A 21,048-nucleotide genomic window follows, 5' to 3' on the forward strand; every position below is an offset into this window, starting at 1 on the left:
TAAACACTTTTTGGTTTGGTTTGTTTCTCACTGGAAAGGAACACTTTTAAAACATAATAAAAGTGTACGAGAAATGTACACACACACAAGCATGTCATTTCAGCTCACCACCAGTCATCAAGTTTGAATGTCAGAAAGTGATTGATATAAGACAGAATGAATGTAAAGCCTGATAAATAGCTGTGTCAATTAATAAATCACCCCACTGTTTTCTGTTTTAAAACATTCATTATAGTTTAACATTCATCACCATTTTTAATCTTTCATGAACTGCTCTATTCACAGATAAGGATAGTTTTGCTGTCCGTGAAGAATAATGTGAAAATATTGTCTTTGGTGCCTAACAAAAAGCATCATGTACTGAGATCAATAATCTAATGATTTACAGCATAATCAATTGAACAAGTCACAGAGAATCTCTTCTATATCTTTTTTTAAGTACATCCCTTTAAAAGCTACATATAGAAAGTTAGGAGGGCAGCTTTCCCCACCAGCAGATATCAAAACTGAGAAAATCTGCCCTGTCAGGCTACTATTTAAGAGTCACAGAGTTTCCGTGGAGGAAAAAGTTTTGACCTTTCTGTACACATTATTTGATCACAGAGAAGAAATGCATAGTTAATTTAGACCTGTGTTTACTTAGAAATAAGTGCCAATGGACTCAATTGGACTTACTCCCAAGTAAGTGAGCAGCCTGAAAGACCCAGTGTATATATCTGGGGTGTTATTTGTGAATGGAATAAAGGCAAACAAAATAGAAAATGAGAGAGATTTAATCAATAATAAGGAAATTAAAAAAAAATGGCTAAAACACATTTCCCTTTAAAATCTGGATCAGAAACTCCCTCTCTGGGCCTAAAAAATGCTGATACCCAATTTATTGTTTGGTGATCATCAATTATTTGCTATCCAAGATTCTATCAAAGGTCAGAGGATTTACCCTTCAGGGCTGCAAGATAGGAAAGTCTGAAATACTCAGCAACCACAAAGCGGATTAACACTTTAAAAATCCTCAGCACTTACTTTTCCTGGGTTTATCTGAGCCAATATAAAAGTGATTAGTGTTGAAATCTCACCAAAGTGAGCACTAGCTTATTACTCTATTGCCAGGCATACCTACTGACAGGTAACACTAACCAGACCATTAAATGAGAGTTGGGAAATCATCATACAGATAATGTTTACAAATCTAGGAAATGAATTGCCCAGATACCCTGGAATGAAGACAGGAATGGGATGAATAAGGACCACAAGCCTTTATTAAGAAACAAACAGCAACTTGTACAGCCATTAATTCAGCTCACTCATTCTGGGTCCCTATAATTTAAGATGAGAGCTAGGAAGGCCCACCTCCCACCATCTGCCTTACGTGAGAAACCCCACATGACTCACAACACCCAATCAGTCTAAGATCTGGTCCGTTTTCCTCATCCCCAGGCAGTCTTAAGGGATGCCGAAGAGTCTCTCACTGCATCCTTCCCACCCTAGCTGCTCATCTTTATGTGTGATGATCCCCACCAAGGCCCAAGGCTAACTTCCCTTAAGGCTGGTCAGAAGACAGGATAGTTGGGTAAGTGTGGTGTAGTGGTTAGGAGTGGTAGATCTGGTGAATTGGGTTTGCTTCCCCGCTCCTCCACATGCAGCTGCTGGGTGACCTTGGGCCAGTCACAGTTCTCTGAAGTCTCTCAGCCCCACTCACCTCACAGAGTGTTTGTTGTGGGGGAGGAAGGGAAAGGAGATTGTTAGCCGCTTTGAGACTCCTTGTTGTTGTTGTTGTTTAGTCGTTCAGTCGTGTCTGACTCTTTGTGACCCCATGGACCAGAGCACGCCAGGCACTCCTGTCTTCCACTGCCACCCACAGTTTGGTCAGATTCATGTTTGTAGCTTCGAGAACACTGTCTAACCATCTCGTCCTCTGTCGTCCCCTTCTCCTTGCGCCCTCCATCTTTCCTAACATCAGGGTCTTTTCCAGTGAGTCTTCTCTTCTCGTGAGGTGGCCAAAGTATTGGAGCCTCAGCTTCACAATCTGTCCTTCCAGTGAGCACTCAGGGCTGATTTCCTTAAGAATGGATGCATTTGATCTTCTTGCAGTCCATGGGACTCTCAAGAGTTTCCTCCAGCACCATAATTCAAAAGCATCAATTCTTTGGCGATCAGCCTTCTTTAATTCAAAAACTCCTTAGAGTAGTGATAAAGCGGGATAACAAATCCAAACTCCTGCTCCTTGCCACAAACCTTGCCTTTGATGGAGATCTTGTTTGGAGGAGGACATAAACCAATGACCTTAGTGTGAGGGCAGGTTGGTACAGAGGAAGAATTCATTCAGGTTTGCCTCCTCCAATAATTTCAAGCTTCTCGCACCCTGGGGATTTAATTCCTTGCCCCTGGAGGCCCCGAGGAGGAGGTTAAAACCTTGCAACTTCAGCTCTGAGGCATGACTGCCCTGGAGATGGAAGGTAAGGAGAGCAGAACTGGATAATGTCCAGAATCTTAAGAACTGGAGATTCCCTTTAACACTGACGGAAGCAGAATCCATACCTTGGGTTTGGCCTCAAGAGGAGACCATCTCCAATTACAAAATAGCATGGAAAAGTAATGTGCTACAAGCACAGGCTCACATTCAGAACAAGCAAAAAAGGTTAGACTGTATAGTTTTTGAATTGGGGAGAGAAAGTGTTAAGGACAAAAGCATTATCACATTACATGATACATGCCACCATGTAGCTGTGTGTCTAGCAGTGCTTAGAAAACATGTGTTTTGTCATTTAAAAAAATGGAAACTGTGACCACAATCCTGAATCTCAGCAGGAGTCGTTTACTGAGGTCAGCAGTCAGCAAACCAGAAACAACCTATACAGTACATCAAAATCCTAAATACGAAACAAATGCAAAACATGTAACGTAGTAACATAAACTGTCCCTCAGTGGATACTAATGACCATTTCACTGTATATTTCATTAAACATCTGTGAGCTGCTACTTGGCAAAACACTATGCCAATTTACAGGATAATAGATAAACAACCAAGCTACAATGCATTGAAAGAGCTCACCCCAGTCATCTGATTTGACCGGTTCAGATCATGTGAATCACAATCCTGAACATTTTAGCTTAGCAGTAACCTCAGAGACTTTATTGGGATGCCTGCCAGCTAACTCGTTCAGGAACAGCAGCCAAATTAAGAAAACCCGTAGCTATGACACCCTGTGAAGCATTCACTGTGTGAGCCAGGGACAGAGGAGCAGAGAATGAATATGCCACGTCTAGAAGATGTTCTGCTGTTAGCTCCCCAGGCTTCTTTTGGATAAGACAAGTGTCTACGCAGAGCTCAGCTCTTTGCTAACGCACGCTCAAGGCTTCTATGGAGACCAGCTGTTTCAGCAGCCCAGCGAAGAGCTGGTATCACCCAAAGCAGCACCCAGCAGGAATAATGTGTTAATGTGACATTTATGGGGGGCAAATTAACATAATGCATGCACATTGCTGCCAGAAATGAGAATAGCTTCAAGAGCATTGTGCCACATTGTAGTATGAAAAATACTGTGTTATAGGTAATGTCCTCGGAGTGGATAGATAATCTGTGTATTTGATAACTTGGAAATTACACCAGGTGCTACAGCAGCCATTTGGCAAACACATAGAAGGCAATTTCTCCTCCGACTTTCTGTAGCTCATGGGCATATATTACCAAACACATCTTGGAAAATGCTTTCATTTCTTTTCTGACACCATCTAGAATGGCAACATGTGCCCTGACTAGTAATGCTTACCAAATTTCTCCCCATGTGACTTGCTGTTGTCTTTGGATTTTCAGGTGCTGAATTACCTGATCTTACCTGGGGACTGGCAGTTAAGTGTGAGAGTTCTGCCAGTCTGATTTGTGTTTTTATTTACACAATTCCAACACAAAAAACACATTTGCACAATTCACTACAATTTTCACTATTTGTGTTGTTGTTTCCTGCCTAGGTTACTAATGCATGCAGACATATAAGCATCTTAAATAACCCACCATGCAAATTATCATAACAGGATTCCTTTTAGCACAAATATATATTCATTGTGCATGTGTGCACCAGTATCCTGTAAAAATAAAAATACATAAACTGAATCGTATGTCAAATTCAAAGATTTGTATCCAGTGAAGTTGTTCCATTCTCACAGGACTTTTTGCTCATTCTAGGGGTTGCCCAACCTTCTGGGGCAAATTTGGTAAAGTGGAGAGAGGGAAGAGGGAAGTTCCACTGCGCAAGCAGAAGTCCTTGCACCAACGGGATGACTTCACATACCTAAGTTATAAATTCTCCTTCGAAGGAAGGAAGGAAGGAAGGAAGGAAGGAAGGAAGGAAGGAAGGAAGGAAGGAGACAACAGGAAACTTGTGGAAGAGAATGAATCAGGATGGGAGATAGCAATTCATTCCTAATGTTTACTAAATAAAGTCAAGAGAGTTTTGTGTTCCCCAGCATATTTCTGTTTATTCAGATACTGCACACTTGGAATATCCACAAGTAGAACCTTACCCCTGGACATTTATTTCAGCCTTTTAATGCTTCATTTCTGTTGGGCTATTTTCCTTTTTACTATTGAATATGTATTTCTCTACAGCTGACTTTTGGAAATGAAGATTTTTAACTCAGTGTGTGTACATGTGAATAATATAGTTCAGATAGTGGGCACGGGTGCTGGAAATTTCTGTTTTTTCTTTTTAACTACAATTCTAACACAATTTCTAGAATTTTTGCAAAGGACGTGACTGTAGCCTGAGATGCAAAAGAATCTGGAGATTTTAGTAGTTCTCCTCTTAACTGAGATTGGATTTTACAAGTCCCCAAAGTTCTTCTCTGAAGCTGAAACCTATGAGACATTTACCAACAACTCTAGTCATTATGCAATTTGCCTTTGATCCACTGTCTTAATTCCCGGGAGGAGAAGGAATCACAGGGGAGCGGGTGAACTATTGTCATTTGCTGAATTTGGCGCTAGGAAAGCCAGGCTGCTGCACCTGGCTGCTCCTTGTTATCAAAATGCCAGCCTTCAGGCTGCTCCTAATTATACAGGTGCGCATTGCTCACGCATGTCATGCTCATATAGCTTTAAGGCCTAAAACTAAGGGTCAGGAAAAAGCAGGCTGAGAATGATAACTTATATACTAAATGCTATTGCCAAATACCAGTTTCTGCATTTGTTTGGTCATGTGGGGAATTGGGACAGGGCTTGGTTGGAAGCTCCAATTTCTTAGGCTCTCACTTGAGCAGAGGGAAAGGGATTAAATCGCACTGGACTTCTCCCCCTCTCTGCCTCAGTTTCTGGACACCCAGGCACTTTCAGTGGAATTCCTCCCTGAATTGCCTCTCAAGTCCAACTCTCTAATGCTGGTCCCCATGCACGTCTCTTTCTTCCGTATGCCCCTTGTGACTGCAAGATGCCTGACAACAGGGGTTCAGCGTTCTTCTTCACCATCAAGGCAACAGGGTGACTGGTTCCTAATGTGTCTTCTGCCTTCGTCAATGAGCCACCCCAGCCTCACCTTCTTTCCCTCCCCACTCCTGACACAGGGTACAAATCTACACCACCCTGCCAAGAACCCTTTCACACCAGCACAAGCTGGAAAGGAGTCACATCTCCTAAGGACTCTTCTTCAGCAGTGATGTTGGTTGACTCTGCCCCCTAGCCAGGAACATTTGCAATCTCCTAGCTAAAACTCAAAAGAAGAAGAACCCAGAGCTATGATAATTTCAACTGACAGAAGCAGCAGGCAGTTCTCTGGAGAAGCACAAAAACAAGCACAAGTTCTTTCTGATGGTTAGCTGGACAGACACTATCTTACTTTTACATTTAAAAGGAAATGAATGCATATGTGTTTTAACGTAGTGTAGGGGGGAAAGGAGTTTCAGAAGAGACAGCCCCTAGAGCAGTTTGAGAACATCAAATAAAAAGGCCTCCAGCATGTTCTCCCAATGTGACACCTTTGTTCGTTCAGCCCCAGCCTGCAGGCACATTCCCTGTGACACACGGAAGGTTCCTCATATCAGAAAGATACAAAATACAAATGAATTGCCAACCTGTACGTTCATCTGCTCATCTCCACCACTCACAATTTATAATGGAATATTTATTTACAAATCAGATTGAGGAAGCACTATTTGTAAATGTCACTGAACACCCCAGAGCAGGTAGTGAATGTAGTTGCCTGTCTGTTCACGTTTATAGAAGCAGATACTTTCCTTGCAGTCGGTCTTCAGAGTCCTTCTGTTTATTCTCAGCTTTGGACTTTGGTGTTTTTGTGTGCCGTCTATTTTCATTTCCCACCTGAGTTGGTTCTCTATCTCTGTCCACTTTTTCGTCTCTCTTAATGTATCTACTGTAACATGCAAACCCTACAAGTCCATGCAGACTCTCTGGTTTATTATGAATGCAGAAGGCAGCCATCACACTAAACAGAAGCACCATATTTCCAATTCAATCACATTTCCTACCATTTCCTAGGACCACTCCTAATGCTGCAAGTTATATGACATGGGAACATTTTGACTGATTGCTTCTATGCCTGGAAGTATCTTGCTGAAATGCTTCATATATACCTACTGCTCTCATGTAAGCAAACAAGCACAAATAAATACTAAGCATAGAAGAAAAATGTGTGTACTGCAGAGGTGCTGCCTATGCCTTTAGTATTAGCAGTTTCACAGAGAGGATCTTAAGGGAAAGTAACTTAAATTTTAAAAGAGGATTTCAGTGTCACATTTTCTGCAAGGAAGAGAAGCTTTTGGGGGGATACTTGCATCAAGGTGACATAAAAGTTTGAAATACATGGGAAATAATCAAGAATGCAATCACTTGCAGCCAGGTGCAGAGGAAGGGGGTGCGGTGGGGGCGGGTCACCCCAGGTGTCACCACTGGGGGGGGGTGAAAAAATGCCAGGCAGCACTCACCGCGGGGCCTGCAGTGCGCCCGAGTCACGTGTCTCTCCTGGGAGAGACATGGCGGCTTGGGCGCCCACAGGCTCCGCACTGCCCCAAACAGTCCACCCACCCCCTCCCCCTCAGCTGTGGGGCAGCTGAGGGGGAGGAGGCAGGCAGACTCCTCAGAGGCCCTGCGGAGCGTCCTGCCCCAGCTGGCCCTGCCCCGCGGGCACAAGGCACACGTGCCGCCCCAGGCACCTGATCAGCTTGCTCTGCCGCTGCTTGCAGCAGCTGTGTGAAATGTAGTAATGTTCTTCACATTGCTCTGTGAATGGCAGGGTGATTGGCATGAGTGGTCATTTCCTCACACACTTAAGACAACAGAGTTAAGCCATTTCCTGGTTAAGTCATTATGGTCTCCCAGTCTCGTTTTTTTCTGGGGGTACTCAGGGTACTTAGTACCGGCACCTTTTCCCACATGTTAAAAGTGAGGCACTTAATGTAACAATTTCATGGTGAATTTCACCGGCACCTTTCCCCCCTTTCTTTTTTCTTTTTAAAAAAGCACTTGGGTCTCCCCCACAGGAAAACTGAATATTCCATGTTTGAGTCTCAACTTCTGCAGATCTTAGCAGGAGGAGATCATTTCTCACCTCCAAAGCTGCCCCCTCCTATCTACTAGTAGATTGTATCCTGGAAACTTGCATGTACAATTGCTTGGGAGAATTATGGACAGTTCCTTCAACCAATGCCCTACTGCTGACTCTTCATCCCTTGGTCTTAACACCACCATAAATCCTGCAATGCTGCATTTTCATCTCAATGGGTGGCCTCTGCGTCTCTGCTCATCACAGTTTTGATGTTCGACAACACATAACTCACTTTTCACAGGCAGAGAGATCTAGCAGTACAACAAAGGAACGATCAGGCTGGGGCTCCCATGTGACCTGAAGAGATGTACTTCATCATTTTTATGAACACTCCTACAAATTCCTCATGAACTGAAGCTTGGCAAGGAGGAGAAATGTCAATACATTCAAATTACAGGGGAGAAAACATGTGCATTTCCTTCTCATTGGTGCCATTGGAATGGAATCTATAAGGTATACATATTTGTCCCATATTTCCAACTGGGGGGAGTTTCACAGTGCTGTAGGGTTTAGCAGTTTTCTTTGGTTAAACTGCAGCATTATAGCATCTTTGCAATATGTGTTTTATTTACAATTATCCAACTAGAACATTGTGAAGGTAAACACACTTCAATATACTGTACTAGAAGCGCAGTCTGCCTGACATTCCTACAGAGCAACAAGGCCTTGCCAAGCCACTGCATTCAAACTGCAAACTATTATATTTATTTTTTGCTAATTCTTTGTTCTTTAAAATAAGTGCAAGGCTGCTATGTCTTTTTTTTATCGTCATAACAAATTCTTGCTCAGGGCAACAGCAGCAAAAATAAAATCCAGGTTTCTTTCATGTTGCACAAAACAAAGTGCAAACGAGTCAAGGTCCCGCGCTCAACAATTTGATCTGTTTAGAAACGATATTATCAAACACTATCTGCCCAAGCAGAAAGATTACTGGGTTTCACTATTTAACTTCCCAGAATGCAAACATTGAAAGAAAATTCTGTTTTGTCAAAATCCATTGAGCCAGCATAGTGCTGAAAGGCTTGGGAGTTTTCCAGACAGATCCCTCGTGCTTGCATTGTCCATGCATAGCCGCAAAATATTGTTGTGCCCCTCAGAGGTACCAATTTATATCTGAATTAATGCTGCACCAATTGTTACCCACTTGGACTTTGATTTCTGGTTGAAAGGTTGTCATCTCAAGAAGTCCCATTAAAGAACAGTCTCCTTCCTGCAAACAACCTATGCTTGAATTAAAGGAGGGAGGGGCAAATCTGTGCTTTTTGTGACGAGGCCCCTTAGCTACTGTTTTGGAATATTCCAGCAGTTGGGGGGGGGGAGAACTTGCCCCCTATCCTTATTCAAGGCCCCTCTCCACAAGGTTTCTCTTCTACCATGTGTGGGGCTGAGGAAAGTGGCTTTGTTTACTCTGCCTATTCAGCACTTATCCGAAAGACAGCTCAGTAGTAATGTGAATGTTCAATGAATATCATGCATTTAGTTGAGGATAAACCAAAACTGAGAAATGTAAGTATTATTTTTGTAGCTTTTTAAAAACCCACAACAGTCCCAACGTAGAACTGAATAAAAATGGGGTAGTTTCAAAAATTGCTCATGGACAGAAAGAAAAACACGTGAGGGGTAAGGAACCCTTTCCAGCCTGAGGCTCAAATTCCCTTGAGGGGCAACTTTCTAGGACTGGACATGCCAGTGGTAGACAGCACCAGGGGCAAAGGTAGGTGGATCAACAGATGTGACTCTTATCTCTGTCCTGTAGGGCACATCCCAGCCATGCTAAAGAGGCAGAGATTTCTGACCAGGGCTGCACCAATCTAAAGGAAGAAAGTCTCCAGATATCAAGTGAGGGAGGAGAACCTGTTCCCTGGAGAAATGGTTGCAAGAAGAAAAAGAGCAACAAGCTCCAAAAGCTGGATCGGACAAGCTAAAAAAATTACCATTGGTCTTTTATAGCACTTTTGGATATTTTCCACCAGTTTCTTCTGAAATTATGTTTTTACAGCCATATCCAAGACCAGGGGTTGCCCAGTTTTGGGGGGCTAGTGGCCACACTGTGCATTTTGAGAGTGATGTGGGCACCAGTCACAAAATGGCAGCCATGGGAGCATGGCATAACACAACATAGTTGCCATGCTGGGGCACAGCACAGCACAAAATTAGACTGAATACAGTCATGGGGAAGCTTTCCTGATAATTGCGTTTCCATACTAGAAAAAAGATCAAGCTGTTGAATTTATTTCTGACATACAACTCTTAAAGGCATGAGAACCCTGCTTTCTCCCAATGCTAACAAAAGCTCAAGCTGTGATCCTGTGCCCACCTACCTGGGAGTAAGCCCCAGACTAACTTCTGAAGAATACATGTATACCACTGTGCTGTGAGTTAACTATATAGTGATTTTTGATGTGTGTGTGGACAGAAGCTCCTGCACAGCAAGAGACATGTCTAAGGGCCTTTACAAAGTTTTCACATTTATTTTTTAATTGCTGCACCTACTAACACTTGCTTTCATTTATCTGCCCCCACCATGGTGTCACCTGAATGGCACCATCCCGCATGGCAGGGATGGCCTTCCTAAGCATCTTTCAGTATGTTACTCCAAAGTCCTTTGTTCTTCCAAAAGGAAGAACAAAGAAACAGTGGGGTCACTCAGAGGAGAAGATGGTGAAATGCAAACAGGGGACACAGAAAGGGCTGAACTCCTCAATGCCTTCTTTGCCTCAGTCTTCTCCGATAAAGAAAACAATGCCCGACCTGAAGAATTTGGAGCAAATGATTCAGCAGAGGAAACACAGCCCAGAATAACTAAAGGAGATAGTACAAGAATACTTGGCTAGTTTAGATGTATTCAAGTCTCCAGGGCCAAGAGTATTAAAAGAACTGGCAGATGTGATCTCAGAACCACTGGCAATCATCTTTGAGAATTCCTGGAGAACAGGCGAAGTCCCGGCAGACTAGAGGAGGGCAAATGTTGTCCCTATTTTCAAAAAGGGGGAAAGAGAGGACCCAAATAATTACCGCCCAGTCAGTCTGACATCAATACCAGGGAAGATTCTGGAGCAGATCATTAAGCAAACAGTCTGTGAGCACCTAGAAAGGAATGCTGTGATCACCAATAGTCAGCATGGATTTCTGAAAAATAAGTCATGTCAGACTAACCTGATCTCGTTTTTTGACAGAATTACAACCCTGGTAGATGAAGGGAACGCAGTGGATGTAGCCTACCTTGATTTCAGCAAGGCATTTGACAAGGTGCCCCATGATATTCTTGTAAAGAAGCTGGTAAAATGCGGTCTTGAGTATGCTACCACTCAGTGGATTTGTAACTGGCTGACTGACCAGACCCAAAGGGTGCTCATCAATGGTTCCTCTTCATCCTGGAGAAGAGTGACTAGTGGTGTGCCACAGGGTTCTGTCTTGGGCCTGGTCTTATTCAACATCTTTATCAACGACTTGGATGATGGACTCAAGGGCATCCTGATCAAATTTGCAGATGTCACCAAACTGGGAGGGGTGGCTAACACCCCAGAGGACAGGATCACACTTCAAAATGACCTTGACAGATTAGAGAACTGGGCCAAAACAAACAAGATGAATTTTAACAGGGAGAAATGTAAAGTATTGCACTTGGGCAAAAAAAATGAGAGGCACAAATACAAGATGGGTGACACCTGGCTTGAGAGCAGTACATGTGAAAAGGATCTAGGAGTCTTGGTTGACCACAAACTTGACATGAGCCAACAGTGTGACGCGGCAGCTAAAAAAGCCAATGCAATTCTGGGCTGCATCAATAGGAGTATAGCATCTAGATCAAGGGAAGTTATAGTGCCACTGTATTCTGCTCTGGTCAGACCTCACCTGGAGTACTGTGTCCAGTTCTGGGCACCACAGTTCAAGAAGGACACTGACAAACTGGAACGTGTCCAGAGGAGGGCAACCAAAATGGTCAAAGGCCTGGAAACGATGCCTTATGAGGAACGGCTAAGGGAGCTGGGCATGTTTAGCCTGGAGAAGAGGAGGTTAAGGGGTGATATGATAGCCATGTTCAAATATATAAAAGGTTGTCACATAGAGGAGGGAGAAAGGTTGTTTTCTGCTCCTCCAGAGAAGCGGACACGGAGCAATGGATCCAAACTACAAGAAAGAAGATTCCACCTAAACATTAGGAAGAACTTCCTGACAGTAAGAGCTGTTCGACAGTGGAATTTGCTGCCAAGGAGTGTGGTGGAGTCTCCTTCTTTGGAGGTCTTTAAGCAGAGGCTTGACAACCATATGTCAGGAGTGCTCTGATAGTGTTTCCTGCTTGGCAGGGGGTTGGACTCGATGGCCCTTGTGGTCTCTTCCAACTCTATGATTCTATGATTCCTGGAGGGATAGAATTGCAGTGACAGGCTGATAAGGCAGAGCAATAGAGTTTAGCCATGCTAACTATGAAACACGCTGTCTTGGGACTGACTTGTTTGCAAATGCTTGCGTGCAAGGAGAGAAGAGCTTGTTTACTGAAGATGCAAGGAATAGGTTATCTGAAATACCCCAAAGCATTAGTACAATTGCACAGTTTTTCAGAAAGTGAAGTAGAAAACACCTGCCAGTTTGTATTATTACTGGTGCACTCTTCCTTTTGCAGGCCTTTGTCAGTCAGACTAAGCAGAGAATGAAGCCAGGCTTAAGCTGAATGTGCTGATTAACAGGAAGCCAGAGTCAAGAGCACGTGACTGATAATATTATAGCCACCCCTCTGAAGTGATATAACATAGTTTTAATCCTTCAAAGACAACATGCCTAACATAATTAGACATGAAGGGATGGTGTGCCTTGTTCTTGTAATGGAAAGGAAGGTGTTTATTCAAACTAATCCCTCTGCCTCCGAAATCCCATATACTGTATTGCAACCATGTGAAACTTTTAACACCTCCCTTCCTCCCAGCTATTTCACACTCACAAGATCACATGAGGCAAATGAGATACCCTCAGGCTGTGTGCTTCTTGGTAATGGATCAAACAATGTAGAGGATTTGTGCAAACACTGGTATACAAAGCTAACTACACTGGCTAACTAACAAACAGTTGGCACATAAACTAATGAATGTTTTGTGCCTCAGTGCTGGGGACTCATATGGCCACACCTTACAAGTCACGCCTGCATGGAGAGAAGCAGCCCTTGGGAACACTATCAAAGAACAAAAAGAGAGGACATCAGCCATTTTGAGATTTGGGATTTGATGCAGATAGAACTGGACACAGCTGTGACTTCAATTTTCCGTGGCACCACTTTACAAAGTTTGCAGCCGCAAATATACACAGCTGACGGAAGCAAACTGCAGGGCCACCTGCCATTTCACTCATCTTAAACTGTTTGTTTCGAACCTGTCATGGAAATTTATCTACATCATCAGAGGGAACAGAAAGGAGCATTTAAGGCATGAACATTTCTTGTGCAGAAAAGAATGTGTGGAGAAGCAGCAGGCTTGTAGCCCAGAGGGCATAGCTGTCAACTCTCCCTTATTTGGCGGGAAACTCCCTTATCCCAGCTGCTGTCCCTTATTGATGATGTCCCTTAAATTTCCCGGGTTTCAAAGGAAGCAGCTCCTCTCCCTCCCTGCCGGCCAGGGAAGAGGGAGGCTCCAACTGTGTTGCTTGGCTGCCCAGCCTGCCCCCCTCCAGCCTCCTCTCACCAGCCTTGGCCCCCGGGAGCCCCTCCTTGCCGGGACTGGTGGGAGCCTCGGGCCCTTCCGCTGCCATCCTCCTTGTGGCTGCCGAACTGAGCGTCTCTGCCTGGGGCCTCCCGTCTGTCCATCACCACCGCTCCCGCTAGGCTGTACTGCAGCTGTGCCGCCGAAGGACCCGAATGAGATGGGCAGCCTGGCACGGCCTATGAATTGCTGAGGAGCCTTGAGAGGAGAGCAAGGGCAACCATAGAGAAAGCAGTTCAGAGAGAGGAGGAGGAGGCAGAGGTGCGGGCAGGTGTTCCAAGAGCTAACCATAGAGGGGGAAAGCGGAGGAAGGACCGCAAGCGCTTCTCCCATAGATTTGTAGTGGTAGACTAGCATAGATGGTCTGATCTGCGGGTTTACTTCAGGCGCTTCAGGTTAAGAACAGTTTCATGTTAAAAACGGACCTTCCGGGGTGGGAGAGTGCTAGAGTCCTGTCTAGTCAAGTTGCGTCAGATCAATTCCAATCTGTTACCTCTGAGGATGTGGACAAGCTGCTTGGATGAGTGAAACCAACCACCTGTCTCCTTGATCCTTGCCCATCCTGTCTTATAAAAGCTAGCCAGGAAGGGCTGGCTTCGTGGGGTGGTGAATGCTTCTCTCTGTGAGGGAGCCTTCCCAGACCCGCTGAAAGAGGCGGTTATCAAACCACTTCTTAAAAAACCATCTTTAGATGCTGCCAATATGGCCAACTATCGCCCAGTCTCAAATCTTCCATTCTTGGGCAAGGTGATTGAGCAAGTGTGATTGAGCAACTCCAGGCACACCTGGAAGAAGCGGACCATTTGGATCCCTTCCAGTCGGGATTCAGGCCTCATCATCAGACTGAAACTGCCTTGGTCGCACTGGTCGATGATCTCTGGTGGGCTAGGGACAAAGGTGAGAGCTGTTTCCTAGTTCTGCTGGATCTCTCAGCGGTTTTTGACACCATCAACCAAAACATCCTTCTGGACCATCTAGTGGAGCTGGGGCACTGTCATACAGTGGTTCCGCTCCTTCCTCCTGGGCCGTGTTCAGAAAATGGTGTTGGGGGATGAGTGTTCAGACCCCTGGGCTCTCACTTGGCGGTTCCCTCACTGCAAGAAGCCAGGTTACAGGGAACCAGGCAGAGAGCCTTCTCAGTAGTGGCTCCCACCCTGTGGAACACCCTCCCACCAGATGTCAAAGAGAAAAATAACTACCAAACTTTTAGAAGACATCTAAAGGCAGCCCTGTTTAGGGAATCTTTTAATGTTTAATAGGTTATTGCATTTTAGTGTTTTGTTGGAAGCCGCCCAGAGTGGCTGGGGAAACAACAACAACAACAACTATTATTATTATTATTATTATTATTATTATTATTATTATTATTATTATTATTATTTTATTATTTGAAGTGCAAAGCATTTCCCTGCCCATTAAATCTACTGGCCAAATAATATTGCCTTGGACGTGATCACTATAGAAACCTTTCTGGGTCCAGCCATAGAAAATACCGGAAGCTGCAGAAAGAAAACCATGCTCTAAATTATAATGGGTCTTGAGTTGTGGCTGTGTCACTGCCCCAGACCATCGTATCACAATGACCTGAGCAAGATGTCACAATAGAAAATTAGTATCTCCTCAGGCTGAAATACACCAAGCACCATATGCAATTAATTTTAATGGAGCCTGCCTGGGAAGAGGGCACAGGAATGACTCCATGGAGAAGCAACACACAACCCTTAGTGAGCCTTTTGGACCACACACAAGCAATTAGGCAGAGAACTGTACACTCTAAAGATCGAGGATAAAAGGAACCGTTGCCATCCTTGCTGAGCACTAGGGAATAATCAGTGCCTGAGAAATAAATATACCCATATTCACACTATATACTAATTAAATTAGTATACCACCCTTCACAGTGCAGTTCACAACACAAAACACATGTATGTGTGCACAATTTTGCTCCCATGGGAAGCAGCGGTGGACTTTGAGAGATGACTCCGGCTGCTTTGCCCCACAATGTTGCTGTGAAAAGATCATGGAGCATCCCTGGGAGGAAAAACAGGGCTACCCCGTTGATCTACTTGGGACAGTGATGTGCCCCCCCCCCCAATGCTCCTGGAAGGGTGTCCTTCCATAGAAACATTGTGGAGTGAAAAGACGATGGACATCACTAGGAGCACGGCAAATTCTCTGACAGCTAACGGCTTTTTTTGGGGGGGGGGAGAAGCCTCTTCTGCGTGCTACAAATCAAGTCCCCTAGTCCTGAAATTTGTGAGAATTTTGCCAGTTCACCCTTGAAAAGTGGGGAAAGTGCCCCCCTACATTCACAGTGAGAAAATGGAGCTTGCAGGGTAGAAAGGCACCTTCAGAACAGCACTAGTTTTAAAACAGGCAATTCTTTGCTATATTATGGGATGCTACCAAAACATACCGGAGCAGGAACCGGCAAGCCACTCCAGCATCCCTGCCAAGAAAACTCCATGGATAAAGGCAACAGGCTTGCCTGGCGTGCTCTGGTCCATGGGGTCACGAAGAGTCAGACACGACTAAACAACAACAACCAAAACATACAGAAACATGTTGCAGCCCAAAGCCAACAAGTTTAAAATAAAAATAAAAAACCAAACAGCATTACTTATTTTCACAGGCATAATTTACAAGCACTGATCTCCACTCACTTGAAAATACGGGACGCTTCCTAAGTGAGTTATGCACATTCTTGCTTTTCCTCACCTTTGAACATCACAATGGAGATCTCCCATCAGGCGCTATCCAAATGCGCTTTAGTTCACACAAGCCTGCAGGCGCACCACTCTATGGGGCCAACGTGTCTCAGGCCCCCGAGAAGAGCTCTGTCCGCCCTGTGATCAATTACTTATAACTCTACCAGACATCTCACTCTCCGTTCCCCCACACAAGCCATTAGATGTCATTTCCATGGTCTTCGGTGAAATATCATCCGTGTGTTTGCCTCTCTGGGCTTCTTTGGGAGGAAGAGCACAATATAAAACAAATAAATAAACAAAGCAGGGCTTTTTTTCAGCCAGAACTCAGGTAGGTGCCATGCCATTCTAAGAGAACAAGGGAGGCATTCTTGGTGAGTTCTGGCACATCTTTTTCTAGAAAAATAGCACTGCTTCTAACAATGAGGGATGGGGGATAAATTCAATTCAGTTTGCATTTAAAGGTGAACCTATCTAATTTGCATTTTCTGAAGCAATACAAGAACAGAAACACAGCCATCCTTCAAAATTTGCAGTTCTCTAAATATTGCAGTGTAGTCCTTCAGCTGAGTAATCTGTGTTCTCTCTCTCTCCATACATACATACATACATACATACATTGCACACACACACACACACACACACTCGGGTAAAATGTTCATACGGATGCATAAATTACAAAAAATGACATACAAAAATGCATTACTAGGGAAACTGCTTCGCAAAAATGTGTATATTAGGGGGAAATTGCATACAAAACTTTATATTTCGGAATTATCACTAAAATGTTGATGATTATCATGTGAACTGAACATGAGAAAGTGAGGAAAACCAAAGAGAAATTGCAAGAGATAAAACTTTTCCCATTACTGCACTGCCATTCTAGGGAAAGCTTCACATACCAAATTTCTGCCTGTCAGTGCTCCCATTGAAGAAACAAGCACCCTGGGAGAAAAAGATAACACCTCTATGGAGGTCTTTGTTGTAGACTGAAGTATCAAGATGCTTCTGTGTACATTTTCTTGTACACAGAAAGACCAGCAAGCTCACCTGCCAGTAGAATCAAACAGCTCTATTAAAAGGTCTTTCCCTTACCAGTCAAGTTCTTCAGTCCAAGTCGCCTGAGTCCAAAGCTACCATCCTTTTTGTAGTTAAGGAAGATGGCCAATGCAGAACGATCATAGAGTTTAGTTCCACGGATGATGCGCAGATTCTCCAAGGGAAGGTATTCAAATTGATTCAAAGCTACCAAAACATAGCCAGTGACTTCTCGGATAGACTGAAAGAAACAAAAACATAATTTATTTGCTATTTAACATTTCTAGACAGCTTTTTTAAAAATAATAATAATAATAACTTAAATTCTCCAAGGAGGCTTACAAAGCATGCTAAAAACAACACAGCATTAGCATATCATTTAAAAACAGACTGAATTAATACAATTTCAGTCAATGGCAATCTATCCATAAAAACCTGTTGAAGCATTCCAACAGGCCCCTGTGTGAGGACTGCTATGATGTAGCCCCTAAACGCCGGCAAAGAAAGAATTAAATTGCCCCCATGAAATGATTCAATGACTTTGGTACCATCACAAAGTAGAGAAGGGTCAAAGTCATTTGCACACAAAAGGTCCCAGGTCCAGATCCTGGCATCTCCAGGCATGGCTGAAACCCTGAAGAGACTACCAGTCAGTGGACCTACATTACTGAGTAAGATGGACGGTGGATCTGACTCAGTCGGCAGCAGCCTGCTGTGCCCTCCCCCTGCCAAGCTCAACACTTAGGGATAAGAGAGTAATTCACTTATGCAAACATAAAAAGTATGCCCAAACCGTTGATTCAGATATCTGAACACACCACCAATCAGTATACCCGAACAGCCAGAGTGTGCTCACTTTCTTATTTGGGACTCAACCATACAGCAGCAAATAAAACGTTTTAAGTGCAATATACAATGTGACACAAGATGGCGATGGTGAGCCTTATGGAAAATTCAATGTACTACACTGACTACCCCTGGCCTCTCTGGTCAATTCATCAGCCACAACTTAGTCTCCAGATCCTAAACTGGATACATTATAAGAAGAAGAAGAAGAGTTTGGATTTGATATCCCGCCTTTCACTCCCTTTAAGGCGTCTCAAAGCGGCTAACATTCTCCTTTCCCTTCCTCCCCCACAACAAACACTCTGTGAGGTGAGTGGGGCTGAGAGACTTCAGAGAAGTGTGACTAGCCCAAGGTCACCCAGCAGCTGCAGGTGGAGGAGCGGAGACGCGAACCTGGTTCCCCAGATTATGAGACTACCGCTCTTAACCACTACACCACACTGACTCTCTATTCATTATTTGGCACAGAACTGAATTCCCAAGTCTTCTGACCCTTTGCCATAACCCAAACCTAATGGTCATGATCATGCAAATATCACTCACACCACAGTATTCATTGACAGAGAATCTGATGCAACTCAGCAGCTGAGAGATCTTTTCCTCTAATTTGCCTGGGAAAGAGCTACACTGTATTCATTTTTTGTATTTTTTGTATTTTCTTCCCCACTCCCCCCGCCCGGTCCACTGAGGTCAACATCTCACCCACTGCTTGGAGAAGATCTCCCTGGGGGAAGTGTGTTCAGCTAGTGAGGAGCAGAGAGAGGAAGCAGCTGCCTTCACGCCCCACTTGGACCTCCTGGAAGTATCTGGCTGGACCCTTGAGAAGCAGGATGCTGAACCAGATGGACCCTGACTCTCATCCAGTAGTGCTCTCTAACACTCCTGTGGAACAGCCTTGTCTTCAGGGCTGGCCCAATGGATTTTACTGCGTGTGATGAAGGGCAAGATGATGCCTCGCCCCTATTCTGCTTTCAGAAGCTGATGAGACTGCTTGTTGAATTCTGGCGACAGCACATCACCTGGAGGGCAGCAAGGTAGCTTGTGGGATATAGAGCTGGCCCCCTGGCATGCTGTCCTCCAGCACCTTACTGCTGCAACTCACTGCCTGGCAACTCAGAGTTATCAGCAGCGGTGGGGGAGGGGTGTCCATTGCTGTCCTAGCTTACCAATCTTGTGGGTCACTGCTGCTTTCCAGGAGGGCGAGGAGCTCAGTACAGGGATCTCAGCATGTGGTGACAGAGCCAATCCAATTCTACCTTCCACTGAGCTCCCCACATCTTGTCTCTTCCCCTCCAGGTAGTGTTGGAAAGCCAGGAGAGCCACAGAGTGTCACCTGTCCCACTCCACCAGCTGCTACTGACTGCAAGATGCAGCAACAATGTCACCATGCATCACATGAGCAGAGTGACACAGGTGTGGCATCTGCCAGGATGTGTGGCCTGGTTGCCTCTCTCCCTGCTTGCCTGGACAAGGGGCTCTCTCAACTATACTATGAGAAGGGATTCAATGAGACAGACAGATTGCCCAAATCAGCAACAAGCAAGCGTAGCTGCTTGGCCAAAGAGGACAAGAACACCCGGAAGGACTCATCATTGCTGCCCTCCTGCATCTGCTGCCTGAGGTGGCTATTTCACTCTGCCTAATGGTAGGGCTGGGACCGCTTGGCTTCATCCAGACCAGAAAACCAACAAAGCATATGTCTGCATCAGAACATTTACAATCTCCATTGCAACAGACCTCATTTGTAAATGCAGACAGGAAAATTAAAGCTTTTTGCCACATCAATGCCTCGGTTGTCTTTGAGCCTGTGTTTTCATCTGGAAAAGGCTGAGGGGGAAAGGCAGGGATTTTCATCTTCCAGCATTACTACCCAAAGAAGCAAAAGTCAAGTTGCAGTTCTTCCACACCCTGAAAAGGATGAGCTGACATCTGAACTCTGAGCTTGTGAAGTGCAATCCTTCCCTGTTCCAAAAGACTTAATTCAAACAAAAGGTTGGTGACTGATAACTTCTGCTCTTTAAGATAAAGCTCCATCCATTTACACTTCAGGGGAAAATGCGCCACAAGCAGGATACTCTGAATCTTTTGAGCTGCTGAAGCTGTTGGAAGCAACTCCTGCCCCTCCTGTCAGAGCGAGCTTTGGCGTGTACTTGAATGAGGCAACAAAGGGAGATGCTGAACCATCTGTTATCTCAGCGGCTTCCAACGTTTCTCTCCTCGCCAAAGAGCCTCTATCTAGACCAGGCTGAGGAAGTGAGAAGAGAGGCAGAGAGGGAAGGGGGGGGGGGTCTGAATGGACACACCCTCACGTTGGACAACCCTGGCTTGGCTTCTTTTTTGAGCAGCTGTGTTTGCATTGACAAGAATAACAAACTAATCGTTCCACCTGTGGCGGATGCAATTCAGTGATACTTTGGAGAGGGGAGGGGAGATTACTGCACTTCACTTTGAAGTCAGTCATCAATTCTAGCAGAAGGTTTGCCAGTTCTTCTAAAAGCAATTCATGTAAACCAAAGGCAGTGGGGGGGGGGGGGACTCACAGCATATTTGGAAGCCAGATGGCAGGCAGTTTCATATATGAAATTGTTAATTAATAATTCCACAGAACCTAGTAGCCCAAATCTGTACCCAACATCAAATGAGTAAAAGACTTCATGGTCTAAAAAATAAATAAATCTCTTGCAAGGCTGCAGACCCAGGAAGCTGGGCTGAAAAGTAAGAGCTTGTCTGTAAAGAGCAGGGGTAGATCAGCCTTTTCCATTTTGTGTCATGAGTTCAGGTATAAGTCTGTTCCAGTCCATTTTCTGCAGATTTCTTTTTTTAAAACAGCAACAACAAACTGCTCAGAAAGACTATGCACCTTTTGTGTGTCCTTTTCCTAAAATGCTCATTTTTAAAATGTATTTCCTGCCCAAAAACACTTTGGGGAGTATGCTTTTCTATGTAATTTGCCTTCAGATCACAAGCTAACTTCAAACGATGCTTTCAGATCCTGGTTTACAGGCCCAAACAAAGCATGGCTAGTAAGCTTGGTCAGGTTTGGATGAACAGGCAGCCAGAACTTAGCTGAACTAACCATGGTTTAGTGCAGGGGTAGCCAACATGGTGCCCTCCACTTGTTGCTGGGCTACACATCCCGTTACCACTGACCCTTGGCCGTGTTGGCTGGGGCTGGCAAGACAGAGACCAACAACACCTGGAGGTTAAGTGTCC

At 44.6% G+C, this 21,048-nt stretch overlaps 1 protein-coding gene across 5 annotated transcripts in view; it reads right to left on the reverse strand.

Moving 5' to 3' along the window:
- ERBB4 (erb-b2 receptor tyrosine kinase 4) overlaps positions 1 to 21,048 on the reverse strand; it is a 757,628-nt gene that overhangs the window by 316,532 nt on the left and 420,048 nt on the right. For all 5 annotated transcript variants that reach the window (XM_083399758.1, XM_083399756.1, XM_083399759.1 and 2 more), the window contains exon 3: positions 17,047 to 17,230. In XM_083399758.1, the coding sequence (XP_083255884.1) occupies positions 17,047 to 17,230 (184 nt within the window). The remainder of the gene's footprint in view (positions 1 to 17,046; positions 17,231 to 21,048) is intronic.

The sequence above is a fragment of the Podarcis tiliguerta genome, assembly GCF_965153285.1.
Source record: "Podarcis tiliguerta genome assembly, chromosome: 1".
Taxonomy (NCBI): domain Eukaryota; kingdom Metazoa; phylum Chordata; class Lepidosauria; order Squamata; family Lacertidae; genus Podarcis; species Podarcis tiliguerta.